The following is an 18,872-nucleotide window of genomic DNA, read 5'->3' on the forward strand; positions in this document are numbered from 1 at the left end:
CCAATGATGTATCACACATGCATATCGGACAATTTTGAAAGTTGGCCAAATTGGGGGTCTCAGAGCGGAACTTCAAGTCACCTGAGTGTTTTCCGCCATAGGTAAAAGTGTCACCACTGCTTCAAAATTTCTACATTAGTGGATCTCGCAAAATGATTAGTACCTAGGAAATGGCTATGCAACCCTTTCAGACCAGTACGTCAGTTCATTTATTTCTTGTCTATTCACAAATTTCCCTGGATCGTAGCGCTTTTTTTTTTTTTTTTTTTTTTTAATGTTTTGGCCGACCTCATTTTGTCAGACAGGTTCTAAGTGATTTCCTCGTTAAATGTTTCTCTTATAATTCTTGGGTGGTCAGTGAAAAGTAACCAGCTTTCCAGAAATTTATATGAATAATAATAATAATAAAATTAATTAGCCACAGTCAATTTATGACAACACGGAAAATAATTTTGAAATCTAATTACAAGCAGCTCAGATTCGCTTGGTGGCTTGTGCCAATCTCCCTCTTGATCACTCCAGAGGTTTTCAACTGGATTCATGCTCATCCGGAGATTGAGATGGCCAAGGTCTTGATTTGGTGGTTCTTTAGCTACAGCTCGATCGACCTACAGCCATATCTCAAGAAACATTGCGCTCCCAAAAAATAAAAAAATTTGGGAACATTTTCTTATCTTCTTTCTTATCTAAGTAATTCGCATTTATAGTACATCTGTCTTCCAAAAGTTGATAGAATTATATTTTTTGGAACCAAGTGACAACCAATGAATTTTTATGAAGACGTTTTTTAATAATATACTGAAATTCTGCATATTTACAGGGTAAACATGTCTGCAGGTGAAAAAAATATGATTAAAAAAAATAAAATGTTAGGGAAAAGAAGTAGGTATTTATTTTTTGGGCCAGTTGTGGTGAAATCCTCTGGAAAGAAAATGAGTAATATTTGGTTAAATGGTCAGGGGAAACATGTTATTTATAATAACTATGAATATTCACCTGTTTGAGGTTCCAGCTAGGTATGACATACTTCTGTTTCCAGCCCCTGAAATACTCTTTTTCCCAGCTGCCGTTTTCTGCAAGAAAAATTGGGGTGGGGGGTGGGGTTTATTGAGTTCATTATTGTATACATTTGTACAGTGACGTGCGGTGAGGTTCATGGTTGGTGAGGCACTGATTCCTTTAGTGTCAGATTTCCAAATATATAAACCAAAAACGGTAGCTTATTCAATTGGCTACTGGTTCTCATCAGCATTCTTCACAAAACACGCACACACGGTACATATTATCGATGCGTAAAAGTAAGAAAATAACATGCATTTGCCCCACACCCTCAATGTGTTGGTCGTCGCAATTCTATAATTCATGCAACATAAATGAGAGTAAAGAGTGGTGTACAAAGCCACAGAATTAAATTCTGACCTTTAGTGAAATATTCAGTTGTTTTTAAAACTTTTAATTCTGATACTTTAATCAATTTATTACAGATTGCTAAACAAAAAGTGTGAAAAGAAAAACAAAGAATATTTTATTTAAGGCCAAAATTTAGTTTTTAAATATTCTATTGTATTTTTCTTAGTCTAAGCTCTTTTTTTTTTTTTTTTTTTAATAAGATTGAAATGAAAACTGTTTGTGCTCTCGCGCCTGTCCTTCACCACAAAAACCGGCATTACTTTGGAAGGGCATAGGTTTGGTATCAACATTCGTAGGGACGATATAACAGCATAACCTGCATGTAGGTACACTTTTTGCTGGGGACAGGACATTAATTAGACCAAACAGATTGGATGCAGGGGGCAAAGGGCCACATTTCTCATGTATATGAACCTAATTAATTAATAGGCAAAATGATCAATGCAAAATAAATCCTTATCTTCTGATAATAACTTTTACATGCATTGGTTAAGATGATACACTGTTCGATTCAAATCTTTGTTTTCAAAAAATACTAAAGAAACATTTTGAAAACTTCCTGAATAAATGTCTGGTTTTTATTAGCAAACATAAACATAATGAAAATAATTCACTTAATAATGGTAGGGTCAATTCTATCTTTACAACATATGGAACTATTGAAAGATCTAAATTCTCTATATAACTGAACATTATATCATGCAAAAAAGGTAAGGTTGCTTAAAAGTTGGTGGGGACAATTTTAGCATCCTGAAAAGTTGGTAGTGTTATGTCCCTACCGTCCCTATGCAAACCTACGCCCTTTTTGTAAAAGTCCTCCTTATTTTCCTTTCCTTAAAAAAAAAAAAATCTCTCCGCCTCAATGGAGAGGATTGCTGTAATTACATTGTTCTGTGTTCTATTTGACAAGCCAGAAAACACAGTGGATGTGTCCAAAAGTCTAGCTAACCTTTCATCTTTCTCAGCAAAACCATGTAATCGTTCTACATATATGCCACGTTTAGAAGAGCTTACACGCTCATCGTTACCACGAAATGTTAACTCCTGTTTAGCTAGGATGCAGGTTGCATTAATGAGGTCTTTCAAACTCTTTTCTTTACCTTAGCATTGAGGATGCTACCGTTCAGCTTCCGCTGTTCGTCAAAGCCAAATCGATCCTTGAGCTTCCAAAAGTTTTTAAAGCAATCAGGCTTTGAATGTGAGTGGTCGAGCTCTCCTGTTTGCTGAGGCTTCGTCGTAGTTTTTTAATGTCACAATATCTCGTGTTAGTCCAGACAATGGCACAAGTTGAGAAGAAAAGGCAGGGAAAGCAGCAAAGGCGATTTTTCGAAGGACAGTCACATAGCCAGTCTTTTCGGGTGTACCAGTCCGTTTGAAAAGCGCGAGTTATCTTCTGTCCCGTAGTTTGAAGCAAACCTTCTAGCTCCGGTGTTGTGTTAACCGCGTCCACATTTAACAGAAAGTCCAGTTTCACGTACGCCTCCTTGCAGTGCGGCAGAGTACTATCTGCCGCAGCATGTGCCTTTTCACTGCGGTTTTATGTCCCATCAGCAAAACTAAATATGTCGCTAACAAACATTAAACTTTAAGGGATAAAGACATTAGCCAGAATGTGGAAAATCAGGTCAAATAAACGTATCTGGAAACATTATAACGGCGACATGCAGATGTACGGCAACCAGCACGCTCCAATTCCATGTATCAACCCAGTTTGTTATGGATTGCGCAATCAGAGGTGAGGCTTTACTCGTTGCTGCCGCACCTCTCGTTTCATTTCTTTATTTGAACAGGAAATAGGCAAATTCAGCGATTTTGACTATAAAAAATGTTTGAAATGCGTCATAAAGAGCAATGGACAAATATTCATATAAATTTGATGCTATAATTATTTTTTTGTCATGATGACAGGTGAGGCTCTGCCTCACCTGCCTCCCCTGACCGCACGTCACTGCATTTGTATTAAACATTTGAAAACACTACCTTTTTCTTGGGGTCATGGGATTGCTTGTTTGGATCAAACTGAGAGTTGTCCTTCGATTTAGTCTCTGGGGAAAAAAGTAAAAACATTTCTATGTATTCTGAATACTACAACTCACTTGTAAAATATTATTTTAAAAGGTAGAAAACATACCAGAAAATACTTTGAGGTCTGACTGACTGTAGTCAAAAGGCGTGAAGCTCTCTTCAGGAGGAGTTTCAGTTTTAGGGTTATTGTCTGCATATTTTAGTTTCTTACTCGGCTTGGGAGCTGACTCTCCAACTTCACTTGGGACCCTCTCACGTTTCTTTCCATCCACCTTTGCAGATTTCTGATGAAATGGGTGAACTGAAATTAAAATCACTACAGTACGGATGAGATAAAATGTAGTTGTAAAACCAAAAGCCCTGTGTACAGTGTGCACAACAAACAATTCCCCTAACTAATGGCCAAAATGCATTAAATGTTTTTTCTGAATGGAATGTTTCCCACTACATCAATTTCAATGAATGTTCTTTTTGCATGTAGCACATTCACACCAGTGTTCATCTAGAAACTCACAGAGTTCAAATGTGTGTGAGCAAAATATTGATGGCGCAGTGCTGACACACTGAGTCACACCGTTCAGTTCACTGCCAGCTAAAGGGTACATCTAAGGCCTTTCTAAAAGCATTCAAAAGTAAACCAAAAAGCTAATATGTTTGGTGACCATTAGCACAACAGCTAGTGAGTCCACTTTAAGGCAGAAAAATCAGGTTCTTGAGAGAAGCTTCCCCAATTTTATTGATTCAAGGTACCCATTTTGCATTATAATTATACATACAGTGCCTTGCAAAAGTATTCGGCCCCCTTGAATCTTGCAACCTTTCGCCACATTTCAGGCTTCAAACATAAAGATATGAAATTTAATTTTTTTGTCAAGAATCAACAACAAGTGGGACACAATCGTGAAGTGGAACAACATTTATTGGATAATTTAAACTTTTTTAACAAAAAACTGAAAAGTGGGGCGTGGAATATTATTCGGCCCCTTTACTTTCAGTGCAGCAAACTCAATCCAGAAGTTCAGTGAGGATCTCTGAATGATCCAATGTTGATAGTCTCAGGGTTCTGTTTAAAGTGCAGAGAGCATTATGAAAACCAAGGAACACACCAGGAAGGTCCGAGATACTGTTGTGGAGAAGTTTAAAGCCGGATTTGGATACAAGAAGATTTCCCAAGCTTTAAACATCTCAAGGAGCACTGTGCAAGCCATCATATTGAAATGGATGGAGCATCAGACCACTGCAAATCTACCAAGACCCGGCCGTCCTTCCAAACTTTCTTCTCAAACAAGGAGAAAACTGATCAGAGATGCAGCCAAGAGGCCCATGATCACTCTGGATGAACTGCAGAGATCTACAGCTGAGGTGGGAGAGTCTGTCCATAGGACAACAATCAGTCGTACACTGCACAAATCTGGCCTTTATGGAAGAGTGGCAAGAAGAAAGCCATTTCTCAAAGTTATCCATAAAAAGTCTCGTTTAAAGTTTGCCACAAGCCACCTGGGAGACACACCAAACATGTGGAAGAAGGTGCTCTGGTCAGATGAAACCAAAATTGAACTTTTTGGCCACAATGCAAAACGATATGTTTGGCGTAAAAGCAACACAGCTCATCACCCTGAACACACCATCCCCACTGTCAAACATGGTGGTGGCAGCATCATGGTTTGGGCCTGCTTTTCTTCAGCAGGGACAGGGAAGATGGTTAAAATTGACGGAAAGATGGATGCAGCCAAATACAGGAACATTCTGGAAGAAAACCTGTTGGTATCTGCACAAGACCTGAGACTGGGACGGAGATTTATCTTCCAACAGGACAATGATCCAAAACATAAAGCCAAATCTACAATGGAATGGTTCAAAAATAAACGTATCCAGGTGTTAGAATGGCCAAGTCAAAGTCCAGACCTGAATCCAATCGAGAATCTGTGGAAAGAGCTGAAGACTGCTGTTCACAAACACTCTCCATCCAACCTCACTGAGCTCGAGCTGTTTTGCAAGGAAGAATGGGCAAGAATGTCAGTCTCTCGATGTGCAAAACTGATAGAAACATACCCCAAGCGACTTGCAGCTGTAATTGGAGCAAAAGGTGGCGCTACAAAGTATTAACGCAAGGGGGCCGAATAATATTGCACGCCCCACTTTTCAGTTTTTTATTTGTTAAAAAAGTTTAAATTATCCAATAAATTTTGTTCCACTTCACGATTGTGTCCCACTTGTTGTTGATTCTTGACAAAAAATTAAAATTTTATATCTTTATGTTTGAAGCCTGAAATGTGGCGAAAGGTTGCAAGGTTCAAGGGGGGCGAATACTTTTGCAAGGCACTGTATATGAAACCATCAGTTGAACTCAAAGCTCATATAATAATTCTCTCATATGAATGGAATCGGGTGGATACAAGGGTGTCCATTTGATGGAAGAGCATTTCATTGCTATCCCCCTGAATATAGGCCTTTTCACACTAGCGTCCGCCCAGTGTGAAGAGTGGTCCACGGCAAGCGCAAAATTGGAGGCCCAAGTAACCTGATGTAGATGCTGTCAAGAAGTGAAAAGCGGCAAGCATATTTACAATAGTCCCAAGCACCAATGCGTTTATTTTTTTATTGTTGCACAAGAAAACTTTTCCGACTTTTCCTATTTCAAGGAGTAGGGAGCATTACAATAGCCGTGTAATTAATTTTACTGGTTTCGGTGAGAAGGTGAATCGTTTTTGTTGTTGTTCATGAACTACATTTCAACAAAAACGCACATTGAGGTACCATTTAGCTTAGAAAGGAGAGGTATAAAAGTCATTATTCAAGTGTCCAAGAGCTCGCAAAACTTGTAAAAGCTCATTTATCAAGGTTTCGTCAGCCATGGTTTACGTAGAAACGTCTGCCGAAACAGGCCGATAGCACAGATACAAGTACGCTTGCCCATCTGCAATTGGATGCATTGTTGACATCAGCGTGGTGGCGCTCTGAAAATAGAGCAAGGCTCTATTTAGAGCCCAGTCTCTCGGCGCAAATTCATTCAAACTTGCCGTTCTGCCCAAAACTTCGGCCCACTGCTGCCTTTCGCCGGGAAGTCCCCTCCCACATACACAATGAATGGGTTGCGGCTGAACCCTTCTCTAGCTGCCGCTAGTTTGAAACGGTCTTAGGGACTAAACACATGGGAGGCAACATCGCTCGCATTCAATACATTTTCTATGGAACGAGCGTGATGTCGCGCAAATCTTGTCGCGCTTGATCCATAGAGAACGTATTGAACGCGAGCGATACCCCCCTTCTATGTGTTTTACCCTTATATGTCACTAAAATAGATGAACAATTGATAAACAATTTTGGATAAATTAAGGAAAATTGTTAACACCCTTGTTTATCTAATATGATGCTGTATGCTACAGCACCTAAGCCTTTGAGGAGTGATGTCTCTTCAACGATCTGAGCGTTCTTAGACATATGTGGCAGTTACATGACAAGTCCAGCTTCACCTTTTGAAGAGACAAGGATCAACAAAAAAGTACTCACGGAAGCTTGCTGGCGCACAGTGGCCACGTTTTGCTGGGACTTTTTGTAGCTTTCTTTAGCCTTCTGTCGTTCCTCTGATTAAAATGCAAGATGGATTATGATGAGTCTTGAGTAGTATTAAAGGGAACGCGTGGAAAGTTTTCTCATTACATGCACAATAAATTCCCATATATTCAGTCTTTTGCATTTTTTGTGGAACTTATCCAGGTCCTTTAATCGCAGAAAAAAAAAAAAAATTACATATATATGGCGGAAAACACAGACAAGGCTTAAAAAGCAGTTTCCGCTCTTGCACCCCTCTTTAAAATAAACTGCTGTATTTTTTTAAGCCAAGCAAACTGTTGAGTTTGATAGAACAATGTCTATATGCTGCCATAGCAGATACATGGCGCAACAAGCCCCCAAACTATTTTTTAATTTGTCCCCTTCACCCTGGAAACCCGTTTACAGACATCGCGCAACCGCTTTTGTTTCAACCTAACCATAAAAGATAAGTAATCGTATTTATCATTCGAAATGTCAGTCATTTTTAGCTTAGAATCATTAAATAATGTCTAATATTTCGTTTAAAAAAATAAAATAAAATATTCACTCGCATATTTTAAACTTAGACAAATTACGTCACAATAAAAAAATTGGCGTCTGTAAAAAAAAGTCACGTATGTCTTCCTCATAACTATCGCTTAATTGTATTGTAATATTTTAGATGATTATCGATCCAAGCAAAGAACATTTTTAAAGTTTTTTTAAAAAAAAGTTTTAAAGTGTAAATATATGAAAATGAAAATCTCAATTACTCCTTGATGTCTGCGATTTCTGCATCGCGACCCTTGTTATACTGTATTACCATGTTTCACCCATAAAATCCCCCCAAAATCCAGCTGTGGCCATTCACAGCGGTGTCTTGACACTCGGTGATACATGGTACATGGAGTTTTTGGATCAAAAAGAGGTAAGTACACGATAATATCTCGTTAAAATCATGGCGTCTTTATTTATGCTCTCGTGTGCTCTCACCTCCAGTTAGGGTTTTGCTGTTTAATTTTTTTTTTTTTTTTTTAAATGCCCTCCTGTTCAATTTTTTTCTTCCCCCACAAAATTTAGATTTTAGGCTTTCCAATGATGTATCACACATGCATATCGGACAATTTTAAAATTTGGCCAAATTTGGGGTCTCAGAGCAGAACTTCAAGCCACCTGAGTGTTTTCCGCCACATATAAACTATTCACATTTTTTGGTCTCAAATCCCTGAAAATGTGACTGTTGATTAACACATTTAAAGATTATTTTCATTCTTAAAAGAAGTAAAAATCTAATATGTGCCATTTATAAATTATATTGTTGTTTGAGGATAAAAACTGGTATTCCAGTTTTCCATCAATGACTTATCCATTGTGGCACTTGTACTTTATGCTATTGATACGTTTTGTACACTTTTTCCCCCACTTCGTGTGAACAGCCCCCTAAAAAATTGGATTGAACCCTGTATATTCCACAATATTACCTGCTGCCCTTTTTGCTTGTTGCTTCGCTTCTTCCTTGGCTTTTTTTGTTGACTCCAGCTCCCTCTGCTGCTGTTCCATACTCTGCAGTTTCCATCTTTTACTGATCTGGAAAAAAAATAGTAATGTTAAATTTGCTTTTAGTCCCCATTTGTTTAAAAATATTAGTACACGTAGGCAAGTCTTTGCTGTACCTCAAATATCTTCGAAGAAGGGTCAAACTTTGCATTCTCATTTACATGCACACCACTGGATGGCAGGTACTAAAATCACAGAATAACACAGCTAAATATTATTCATCAAGATGGAAAATATACAAATCATTCAGCTAGGCTAGTGTCTGGTCACCAATTACCATCCTAAACGGGTTTTCAAAGGACTCTTTTATTCGTCTGGCTTTCATTTGAGCCACCGTGGGGGACTCTTGGATTTCTTTTTCTTCTGACTCCTTGAATAAAGTTAAAGGAAAAATATTTGTCATTGCAACTAAAACTGCAGGGGAAAAAAACTAAGTAAAGCTTACCGTTACCTCAAACACAGTAATTTTGGCAGATGCCACAAGATGACTTATTTTTTTAATATCATTGTCAGATTTTTGGTTATCATCAGAGAAGAGCACTCCTTCTTTAACAGGCAGATCTGAAGTAGGAAAAAATTGATTAATAGATTAATCCAGTGAGTCATATTACGTTTTTTGTTTGTAAACAACATATAATTTAATGTGTGAAAGCTAGCACTTGAAATACAAATAAAAACATTTTTGTTTCTGAGAAATGTTTTTGATTACTTCATTTAATGAAGATTTTTCAAATTTTGAAGGGCAATATTTTTGGGATGTTAGGAAGCATCCAATTATACGGGCCTGGAAAAGCACACCAAGATAGCTCAATTCTGAGCCTGAGCATGTTATTCGAGTTACTTTTGCATCACTGACATCACCCTATACAAAAAGGTGACCACCTGCTCGTTCATCAATCAAATTTGCATTTTGGGTTAATATTAATAATAAGCATTCAGAGTTTTTGCACCTGTTCTAAAAATAGCTTGTTATTATGTTCTCTAGCCTGCAGGTATAACCATTTGCACATTGTATTTTAGTTCAATATGTGTTTGATCACCCAATTTAAAACTATAAATACATTTTAAAAAAGATTGTGTTAGAAGTACATTTTTAGAGTTACAAGAAGCATTTGGCACTGATAAACAGTATTTATTGGCAAGGAATCAATCGGGATCGGTTTGGGAGCAAAAAATTTCATTGGGACATCCCCACAGCAATGTTTTTCTTTTTAATTGTATTTTACTGTAAATATACAGAGAAGCTCACCATCACAAGAAAAATTTGTTTCAGTGCCGTCAGGGACCCTGGACATGTCATGAGGACCAAACAATGTAACCTCTGGCTGAAAATGAGCAACAAAATCACAATCATTCCATAAGTTCAGAGTCTACTACTACAGGCAAATGGCTCCATTTTCAAAGAGAGGTTTCTCACCTTCTTAATGGGAATGAGCCCTTTGTTTTTTTGCATTGTGATTTCAGCCTATGTAGAGAAACCCAAAGCGGTGATAATTAACATAACCAGGGCAATAGTTCAACGGGTATTGTGAGTTACCTTAAGGAGAGGCATTTCTCGAGCCTCCTGCACTAACAAATGAAGCTCATTGACCTGCTGCCTCACCAACGGGGGAACAGGGTTACAACAGGCAATGATGCCCTGAGGCTCTCTGGGTAAAAAATAATGAAGCAAAGCTGAGTTATGAATAAAACACAAATGTCAGGCCCAGAGAACAAATGGATCATTGTTCAAGCGGGAGACTGAGTCAGCTTACTTTGGCAGCTCCTCAGATATCTTGATCATCATGTGAGTGGGCAGGACATATCTAAAAAAACAAAACACAAAAACTGTATTGAGAACAATACACTGAGATTTTTGCTGACCACGTGGGTTGTGAAAACCTGTCTCAAACAGTTGAGATCCATCTCCAAACACCATACCCGGTGCTTTCATCTTCCTGCCGCGCAAGCTTGTCCCTCCAGGCAAACAGTAGTCTGAAGGCAGTGAGCTGCTGAGTGTTGAAAGACTTTTTCTGCTTCCTCTGCACCTCCAGATAGGATTCCTCTGTGAATATTGGCTTTGCGTATTTCTGCGTGGGAGAAGGAACCCAGTGAGGATTGTGAACATTGGAAATGTGACATATTAGAGACAAGACAAGGAATAAAGTAGACAAGGTCTAAGAGACATTTGAATTTATTTGGAGCAGCAAATTAAAAGTTGTACAAACCTTCAGGGAAATGTCTTTGCTCCTGGTCCAGACACTCTGGAGTAGACCAGGCTGACCGTGGTTGAAGTCCAGGAGCTGCACCTTCATACAGTCAAATATGTAAAGAAGATAGTGGGTGTCACTGCGGGCATAGAGTTCCATCTCATCTGGCAGGGGCCTGCGGAGACAATGTTGTATTTAATGTTAATGAACGTACAACTTTCATGAAATAAAATTAAATTAAAAATGGTATCATACCGGATCCTCCAATCAGCAAGCTGATAGCGCTTATCTGAATCCACATTGCAGTAGTGCTTGAGCAAGTGGTCAAGGGAATGTCTGGCCATGTTTAAAGCTCGACTGGCCTGATGCGTGTCAAACAAATTGACCACATACAAGCCAAAGTCCCTCTGGAGCCACTCGATGTCCGAGTCGGCTCCATGAAAAACCTAACGGCCATACAGAAAACAAGACTAGTTTGTTCATCTATTTTCTACACCGCTTATCCTGTTCAGGGTCACAAAATAGGTAATCAATTAAATTACTTTGACTATAGAGGGGTTGGTGAAAGCCTCATTCAGGATGTACATCTCACTGCGCAGTTCCAAAGTGTCAATGATGAAGTCCTCCTCCCTGGTAGAGATCTGCATCAGACAAGTGACTCCCAGGAAACTCCTGTATGAATGGTGCTGTCATAGAGTACAAGTTATGTCAGTTGGTAAACAAGTAGCTGTGCCAGAGTTTGATGAATGACGTAACATCAAAATGTGTATGCACCTCGAGGTCCACTGCAAATTCAGACACCTCATTTAGCTTCTCATTCAGTGCAACCAGATCCTCCAGAGTGTCAATGAAAAGGCAGCTTGTCGCTTCTAATGGTTTATACATCTATAAATGTAGTTGAGATCAAACAAGCAGTAAGATTTTACATTTATAAAACAAAAAAGAAATGACAAAAATTATATTTCCCCACAAGCACAATTGTAAACAAATGTTAACTGACCGTCATTCTTTATTTTATTATTTAGAAGTTTAAAGGGCCTCTAAAATCCAGCAAACACTGGCACTCATTTCCTAGTACTGTACTTAGAAACTTTATTGGAGGCTAAATAAAGTAGTAGTTTTTGCTTTATTTTTATTTATTTCTTTTTATTCTGTGATTAAATGCGATCTTTTGTCTTGGTTTTTACGTTGTGTTGATTTAAATGTGATTTTTATGGTCTTCATGTGATGTAAAGCACTTTGAATTGCCTTGTGTTGAATTGTGCTATATAAATAAATTTGCCTTGCCTTGCCTAAATGCAAGACAAGTTTTGAGACCACCTGTCAAATCTAACATATCTCATTGAATAAACATTTCCATGAGGAGTGGCCTACATTGCTTATAAAAATATGAAGAATTTTGGGTGGATAATATTTATAATTCACAAGTCCTAGGATCTTATAGTGATTGCAGACTAATTACAAATTAGTTTCACCCAGAAAATTTGTATACTGGCATTTCCTCTGGAATTTTGAGGACTGTTAAACTGACATTTTCAGAAGCCTCATTTTGTCAGTATATTTTAACCTAAACCGGGGGTCGGCAACCCGTGTTTTGAAAGCCGCGTGCAGCTCTTTAGCGCTGCCCTAGTGGCTCCCTGGAGCATTTAAAAAATGATCGAAAATGGAAATAAGATGGGGGAGGGAAATATATTTTTTGTTTGAACATGGTTTCTGTAGGAGAACAAACGCTCTTCTGAAAACGATACACAAGAAAGCCCGCAAACAGTTTGGTGAAGACATGTCAACAAAGCACATGGATTACTGGAACCATGTCCTATGGTCTGATGAGACAGGCGGACTTTCTTGTGTACCGTCGTCAGAAGAGGCTCCTGGGGTGATAGCCATGCACACCAATTTGATGTGGAGTGCGGCGTATGGTCTGAGCACTAACAGGCTGAAACCCCACCTCTTCAATCGCTGTAGCAATGCTGACAGCACGCCTGTAACGAGTCACATAATATTTATATTTTGGAGGGAAAATGACAAGCAGCAATTTGGACATTTAGGGATGTACGCAGTTTCTACGGGGTGTACTCACTTTTGTTGCCAGGGGTTTAGATATTAATGGCTATATTTTGAGGGTAAAATAAATTAACTATTATATAAGCTGCACACAGACTACTTTTCATTGTGTCAGTCTCATTTTGTCAGTGTGGTCCCATGAAAAGATATACTTAAATATCTGCAGAGGGGGTGTACTCACTTTTGTGATACACTGTACATTTTTTAATCAATTACAAAAAGAAATGTTTAAAATGTCTTCCCTGTTGTGTTGAACAAAAAGGAGAACTTGTTAGTCCCTTTGGTGCTTCACCAAGTGTGCTTTTTATAAGAAAAAAATGTTCATGCACAATGGCATACATGTAGCCTACAATTTCAAAGTACCTTGGGCTCAGTCTTGGACAGAATGCCATCTGGTATTGAAAGATGATCCAATTCAAACTGGTAAGGGTGTGCAAACCTATTGAAAAGATGATGAAGATACTTAGTCATAGCAAAAGGCAAAAACATTCCATGATAGTAAAGCCCTCACATGTCTTCTATATGTTCTTGTGTCCTCTGCTGGTGAATCAAGTCGGCCAGCGCAGCTGGGACATCAAGATCTTCTGGTCTCCCTTTACGGAGTTGTTTGGTAGTGAAATCTGTCCTCAAACAGTAAAAGGAGCAAGCAAGATGGTCAGAAATACCAATAGTCTAAAAAAAAATACAGATACAATACCACCACCTTAAGCAGATAGAACCTGTAATTAGAGTATGGCCAACAAGAAACACGTTTTCCCTGGTTTCTATAATAGGATATATAGTAATTGTTTGTCTGTGTCTTACATGAAGGAAGTGGTTTCTGTGCATTGGGCTTGATGAAAATCTTGGGAATAAATGGTGTGTTACTGTTGTCAACTTTTTCCTTGAATTTCATCTGAGGTCTCTGAATATTCTTTGCTTGGAGCAGTCTGAATGTCTGAGAGCGACTGTCAGAGCCTGAACCCTGGTAAATACAAGCATCGTTTGAGTTCAGGTGAGAGACAGTCTTGTATCTGGATGACGAGAGGTAACACAACCAACCTTACGATTCCAGCTGGAAACGACAATCTTTGGAGGCTGAAAGCCTGTGGGCATGACAGGCTGCTGGCTCCTGTTCAGACCATCAGCCTCATCCAGAAGAATTCCCTGGAAATTATGGGCCATTTCTTAAATTGGTTTAAATTACATAATATGTGTTGCAGACAACTTCTAGCACATACCACTTTTTCCAGGATAACATCATTGGAGTCCACAACCAGATCAAATCTCTCCTCCAACCCAGTGAGCTTATTGCAGTCTCTCATCCGAGATCGGCAGCGGTGATGTTGCATGACTTGACTCATGCTACACAGAAAAAACAAGTCAGGATATACCAGATACTCTCTGAAGTACTTAACTGGGTTTGACAGAAAAAATATGGAATACCGTACAGGCAAGAAGCAATCAGTTCATCAAAAGATACGAACAGACTTCAAATGGATTGAAGTGAAAACAATATATAAAATAATTTTATAGTTATAATCACCCATGACCTAATGATCCACTAACATCGACACTTTTTCAACCAAGTATATATCCTGACTCAACCCGTGTAGACATGTATTTTACCTGCTAACGTGTATACTGAGAGAGTTGAACCCCTAAAACAAATACTATGTAAATGAGACAAAGGGTAAAGCATGGAAGAGCACACAAAAATGAAGAATGCACATTTTTGGTGACGTCAATGTGGGCCGGGGCGACTCGTTATTGCAATCAAATGTACAAATAAATATCTTAACCACTGAACTCTACTCATCTAAGTCTATCTGTACCTTTTCTCACTTATTTGATGTTTTGTCATGAATGAAAAATTATCTTCTTACCAATGCATCAGATGCCAATAAAGTACTGTAAATGCCTGGAAAAATACTTTAAAATACTGAAGCTTCTCATGCTTACGGTAAATAAAGGAATTGGTCTCAACATTCACTTTGGAGGAGAGATTACATCAAAATAGCACACTTCCTTATTAATCCTATTTTTCCCCCACTACTTTACATAAGATATCCATGCTTGGACAAGTGGACATTTATTTCCTTAAAGAAAGCATGATCATACTTGATAAACTCACCAGAGCAAGAGCTTATCCCCTTGAACTTCGCAGAATTCCTGGAAACCAGGGAAGCTGCGATAGAAATCAAATTCGTCCCCGCTTTGAGGTAAACCAGCAGATGCTTTAGTGGCCAACAACACTGAACCCAAGCCATGCTGCACAGAAGAGACATTTCTTAGATTTACTGTGGATAATCTCACTTGAAATAAAGTGTATTACTAGGGCAGAGGGAAATGTAGCAACAACTAATTAACTAATGTTAAGCGAGAATCAGGTATAGCAGAATTTAAAAAATATCATATATACACACATAGACAGTATATACGCAGAATGATTGAACCATTGCAAGTCTGTTGTACATAGTGTTTGTATATTCCAAGTTTTAGTGGGGAAAACGACAAGGACTACGAAAAGTCCAATTGCTCAAAAATTCGCCTCAACAGAAAATAATGTCAGGTTTTTTTCCATCCTCAATTAAAGCAAATTTATGACATTTTAAAAATCAAAACAAACATTTTTTAAAAATATGGTTTTACTTGAAGAAAACATGTTAGTCCATTATCTGAGTTTCTGCACCGTCATGAAATAATGTCGTTTTTTTTTTGTTTCTTTAAGGGATGGAAATTAATTTTTCTTGTCAATTCAACAATTAATCGATAAAATAATCGACTGATTAATCAGTCATTAAACTGCCAGATAGTCGCATGTGCCACAAAAAGTATGTTAAGTTACAACCTTCTTTAGTTTTTCGTCGCATTGTTTTCTTTGCGTATAGCCTATGTGTATTAGTCATAGAAATAAACATTCAAAAAATTTCTGACTGCTTTGCAGGTTAAAGCCCTGGGAGCAAACGCCCAAATATAGACAGTGTAGTGAATTACCTGCGCCTGTCAGTGCAAACAACTAAGGGTATAACTATAATACAGGTGTAAGTAGGTATTTGTTGAAATTTCGAATAAGCTAACGCGTAAGCACGTTGCTAATAATGACTTGAAACTCGTTCCGTTAAACAAACAAAAATCTTACTTTAACGAAAGCATCCACGTCTTTGTAACCGGGGAAGAAATCTTTGTCATCACCGTCTTGGACGTTGGGGTTAGTGCCTTGTGAGCTACTAGTAGCGGTATTGTTCTGGTTTACAGAGTCCATCTCAGAGTTTAATGTCTTCCCTAATCATGTGCGAGTCAAACACATACGACTTCCTCGTGTTCGTTCTTCTACGACTTCTTCTCTCTACATTTCCGGCAGAGTCGATGCAGTGCTTCTAACGATGTGGCGTGCAACGGCAATAAATCGCAACCGATGCACAATCGTCTGAAGTGATCATAGATCAAAATAACTCACACCTTTCCCATTAGTTACATTTTAAACATTTTATTTTGAAATATTGTCTTTGTTTAGCACGTGTTGAGCAGCATTTTTATTTGTTACAAAGACGACTCACCCTCGACTGCACCAAGACAATCTGTCCGCAGGGTGGCAGTGTTTACATATATTATTTGTTACTGTTAACTCATGGTAGCGACGTACACTGGGCGCGCCTTTCTGTTTCTGGGTTGAAATCTCCTGCATGTAGTAAGCATGCTTATCACATGTTACTCCATAGATGCAAATGCAGTTTTAGTGATTTAGGACCAGTATGTTCTTCTCTGTTGACATAAACTGTATTGTGAAGGATTGGCTTACATTCAGTTATTCATTTTCCAAAAGTCCTATCGCTTATCCTCACGAGGGTGCTGGAGCCTATTTCATGTTTTATACGTGCTCAAACTCCCAGCAAATATGGATGACATAAAAGATCATATAACAGCTGCAATCAATACGTACCACGACACGCGGAGGCGGGTGAGGGAGGAATTCTCATATCAGCTTGATGTTGTCCGTGCCACACTGAGTACTTGTAAATTGTAGTTTGTAGTAGTAGCAGGGGTGAAAGTGGGCGGGAACGGTCAGGAACGCAGTTCTGGTATAAGATTCAGGGCCGGAATGCAGTTCCGGTATAAGATTCACTTCCTCCAAGTGAGTTTTAAGTATAAATATATATATATTTTGTGTACGTTCATTTTGATACTTATTAGTTTTTGTTAAGCAGCAACATTCCCCCGCAGTATCAGTACTAGTACTAAACATGCCAGCACCTTACTAAATATTGAGCTGTAATAATGTAATGCCCGTGACTATGTGCAGCCACGTTAAAAGACACTCTGGACATGTGGACTATGAACCAGGGGTGAAAGTGGGCCAGAACGGTCAGGAATGCAGTTCCGGTATAAGATTCCGAGCCAGAACGCAGTTCCGGTATAAAATTCAGGGCCGCAATGCTGTTTCGGTGTAAGATTCAGGGCCGGAATGCTGTTCCAGTATACGGTGCTTTGATTCCGAAAATATGACGGCAATTGCCAAAACGCTAAGTAAAAAAAAATAATAAAACGCTTCCACACATGCATTTCATCTCCAAGAAGAAAACAATCTACCAACATCAGCTTTACATACACAAATGTTAACAACAAGCATAATGAAGTGCTTGTGTAGCGTAATCCATTTCCACCATTATTTATTATTTATTTAATTCCAATTCCACGGACGGTATGGAGGTTTCCCCAGCTACTGCAGTTATCTGAGTCTGACGATGACGAGTCACGTCAATGTGCGAAAGCACGCAGTAAAGTAAAACGCCTGGACTCATTTATCTGTTCAGTTGGCTGACATACTGACATGTTATCACCAGAGATAGTTAGCTCTGATTGGTTCTAATGTGCATGTTTTCTGAAACAGCAAAAATAAATAAATAAATAATTAAAATAAATGGCAATGCAACAGAAAATGGATCCAGTATTTAAGAGCAAGGAAAGAGTTAAAGTGGCTTATTTATCATATTTAGTTTTATTTGCTCTGATGGTGAGGTTCAGAACATCTTAGCTGTCAATTTGCACTTTGGACTTATCGTTTTTCATTTATGTTAGGCTACTTATTCATTTCCTTATGATTTAAAAAAGTCAATGTTTGCGCGAGCTTCAAAATATATTCCATTTCACTCCGCATAATATGTCATTTGTACTTATTTTTCTGAATCTATGTTACTTTTATCTTTATTATTGAAAAACACAACAAAAAGTAAATGTTTACATTGTCTTCCGTTTTAATATACATCCTATGTTCTTAAGTAGTTAAAATTGACATTTGGCTCTTAGTATGTGAGGAAATGAGGGAAAATAAAAATTAGGAGATGCAGGTTGGGGTTATAGCTTTTTTTGTTAACTTTTATTTTGCAAAACATTGAAAAAATACAATTTTGAATGAAAATCAGTTTGCGTATGTGTTATAGACATAACTGAACAAAACAGTTTTCTTTGCATTTCAGTAGTTTTGACCCCCCCCCCCCCCCCCCCCCCCCAAAAAAAATAAAATAATAATAAATAAAATTTCTGGCTCCGTGGCGACCTTCACGTCGGGGAGTTCCGGCAAGAAATTCTAACCACTTTCACCCCTGAGTAGTAGTAGTAATAGTTTGAGCACTTATAAAACTTGAAATTATGTTCAACACATGTGTCCAAGTTATGTAATGTTTTTCATTTTTGACATGTTCTGTTATGATTTTAGCACATTAATTTTGAATCACCCTGTATATCGCAATAAATCGCAAACCCCCAAGAAATCGCAATTTAAGTTTTTTCCAATATCATTCAGCCCTACCTCCAATCATTGCAGGCAGTGTTGTGCATGAACGCGTTCAATGAATGATCTTTCATGAGCACTTTCATATTTTGGACAAACGTGAATTGAACACGTCATTCATATTACTGTCTGATGTATGTTACTGTGAACGCTCTAGTTCCAGGGGTTGTGAATGGCGTTCATAACCTCGTGCATTAGTTCAGAATTGAAGCCTTTCTGACGAAACTGCAGATAAAGCCGCATGCAAAAAACACACTATAAAAAAAAACCTTTATAGACAAGTTTCCGAGGTACAGTACTTCCGCTTTACTTCCTTATGTCTG

General features: G+C 38.3%; 1 protein-coding gene across 2 annotated transcripts; it reads right to left on the reverse strand.

The window, feature by feature from the left end:
- Positions 1-769: 769 nt before the first annotated feature.
- exosc10 (exosome component 10) lies at positions 770-16,118 on the reverse strand. Of its 2 annotated transcripts, none has more exons than XM_057830582.1 (25): positions 15,901-16,118; positions 14,893-15,029; positions 14,000-14,123; positions 13,821-13,925; positions 13,584-13,743; positions 13,291-13,399; positions 13,143-13,218; positions 11,490-11,600; positions 11,258-11,401; positions 10,971-11,161; positions 10,734-10,890; positions 10,447-10,595; positions 10,281-10,331; positions 10,064-10,175; positions 9,944-9,991; positions 9,776-9,851; positions 8,978-9,087; positions 8,804-8,896; positions 8,643-8,711; positions 8,451-8,556; positions 6,946-7,019; positions 3,542-3,719; positions 3,391-3,455; positions 997-1,073; positions 770-921 (listed from the first exon to the last, which is right to left on the reverse strand). In XM_057830582.1, exons 1-25 carry the CDS (start codon positions 16,021-16,023, stop codon positions 891-893), a joined length of 2,676 nt encoding a protein of 891 aa, XP_057686565.1. In that variant the 5' UTR covers positions 16,024-16,118; the 3' UTR covers positions 770-890. The 2 variants fall into 2 exon arrangements, with proteins under 2 accessions (XP_057686565.1, XP_057686564.1); XM_057830581.1 differs by having other exon boundaries at positions 8,972-9,087.
- Between the last annotated feature and the right edge of the window lie 2,754 nt (positions 16,119-18,872).

Source organism: Corythoichthys intestinalis, chromosome 2, assembly GCF_030265065.1.
Source record: "Corythoichthys intestinalis isolate RoL2023-P3 chromosome 2, ASM3026506v1, whole genome shotgun sequence".
NCBI classification, from domain to species: domain Eukaryota; kingdom Metazoa; phylum Chordata; class Actinopteri; order Syngnathiformes; family Syngnathidae; genus Corythoichthys; species Corythoichthys intestinalis.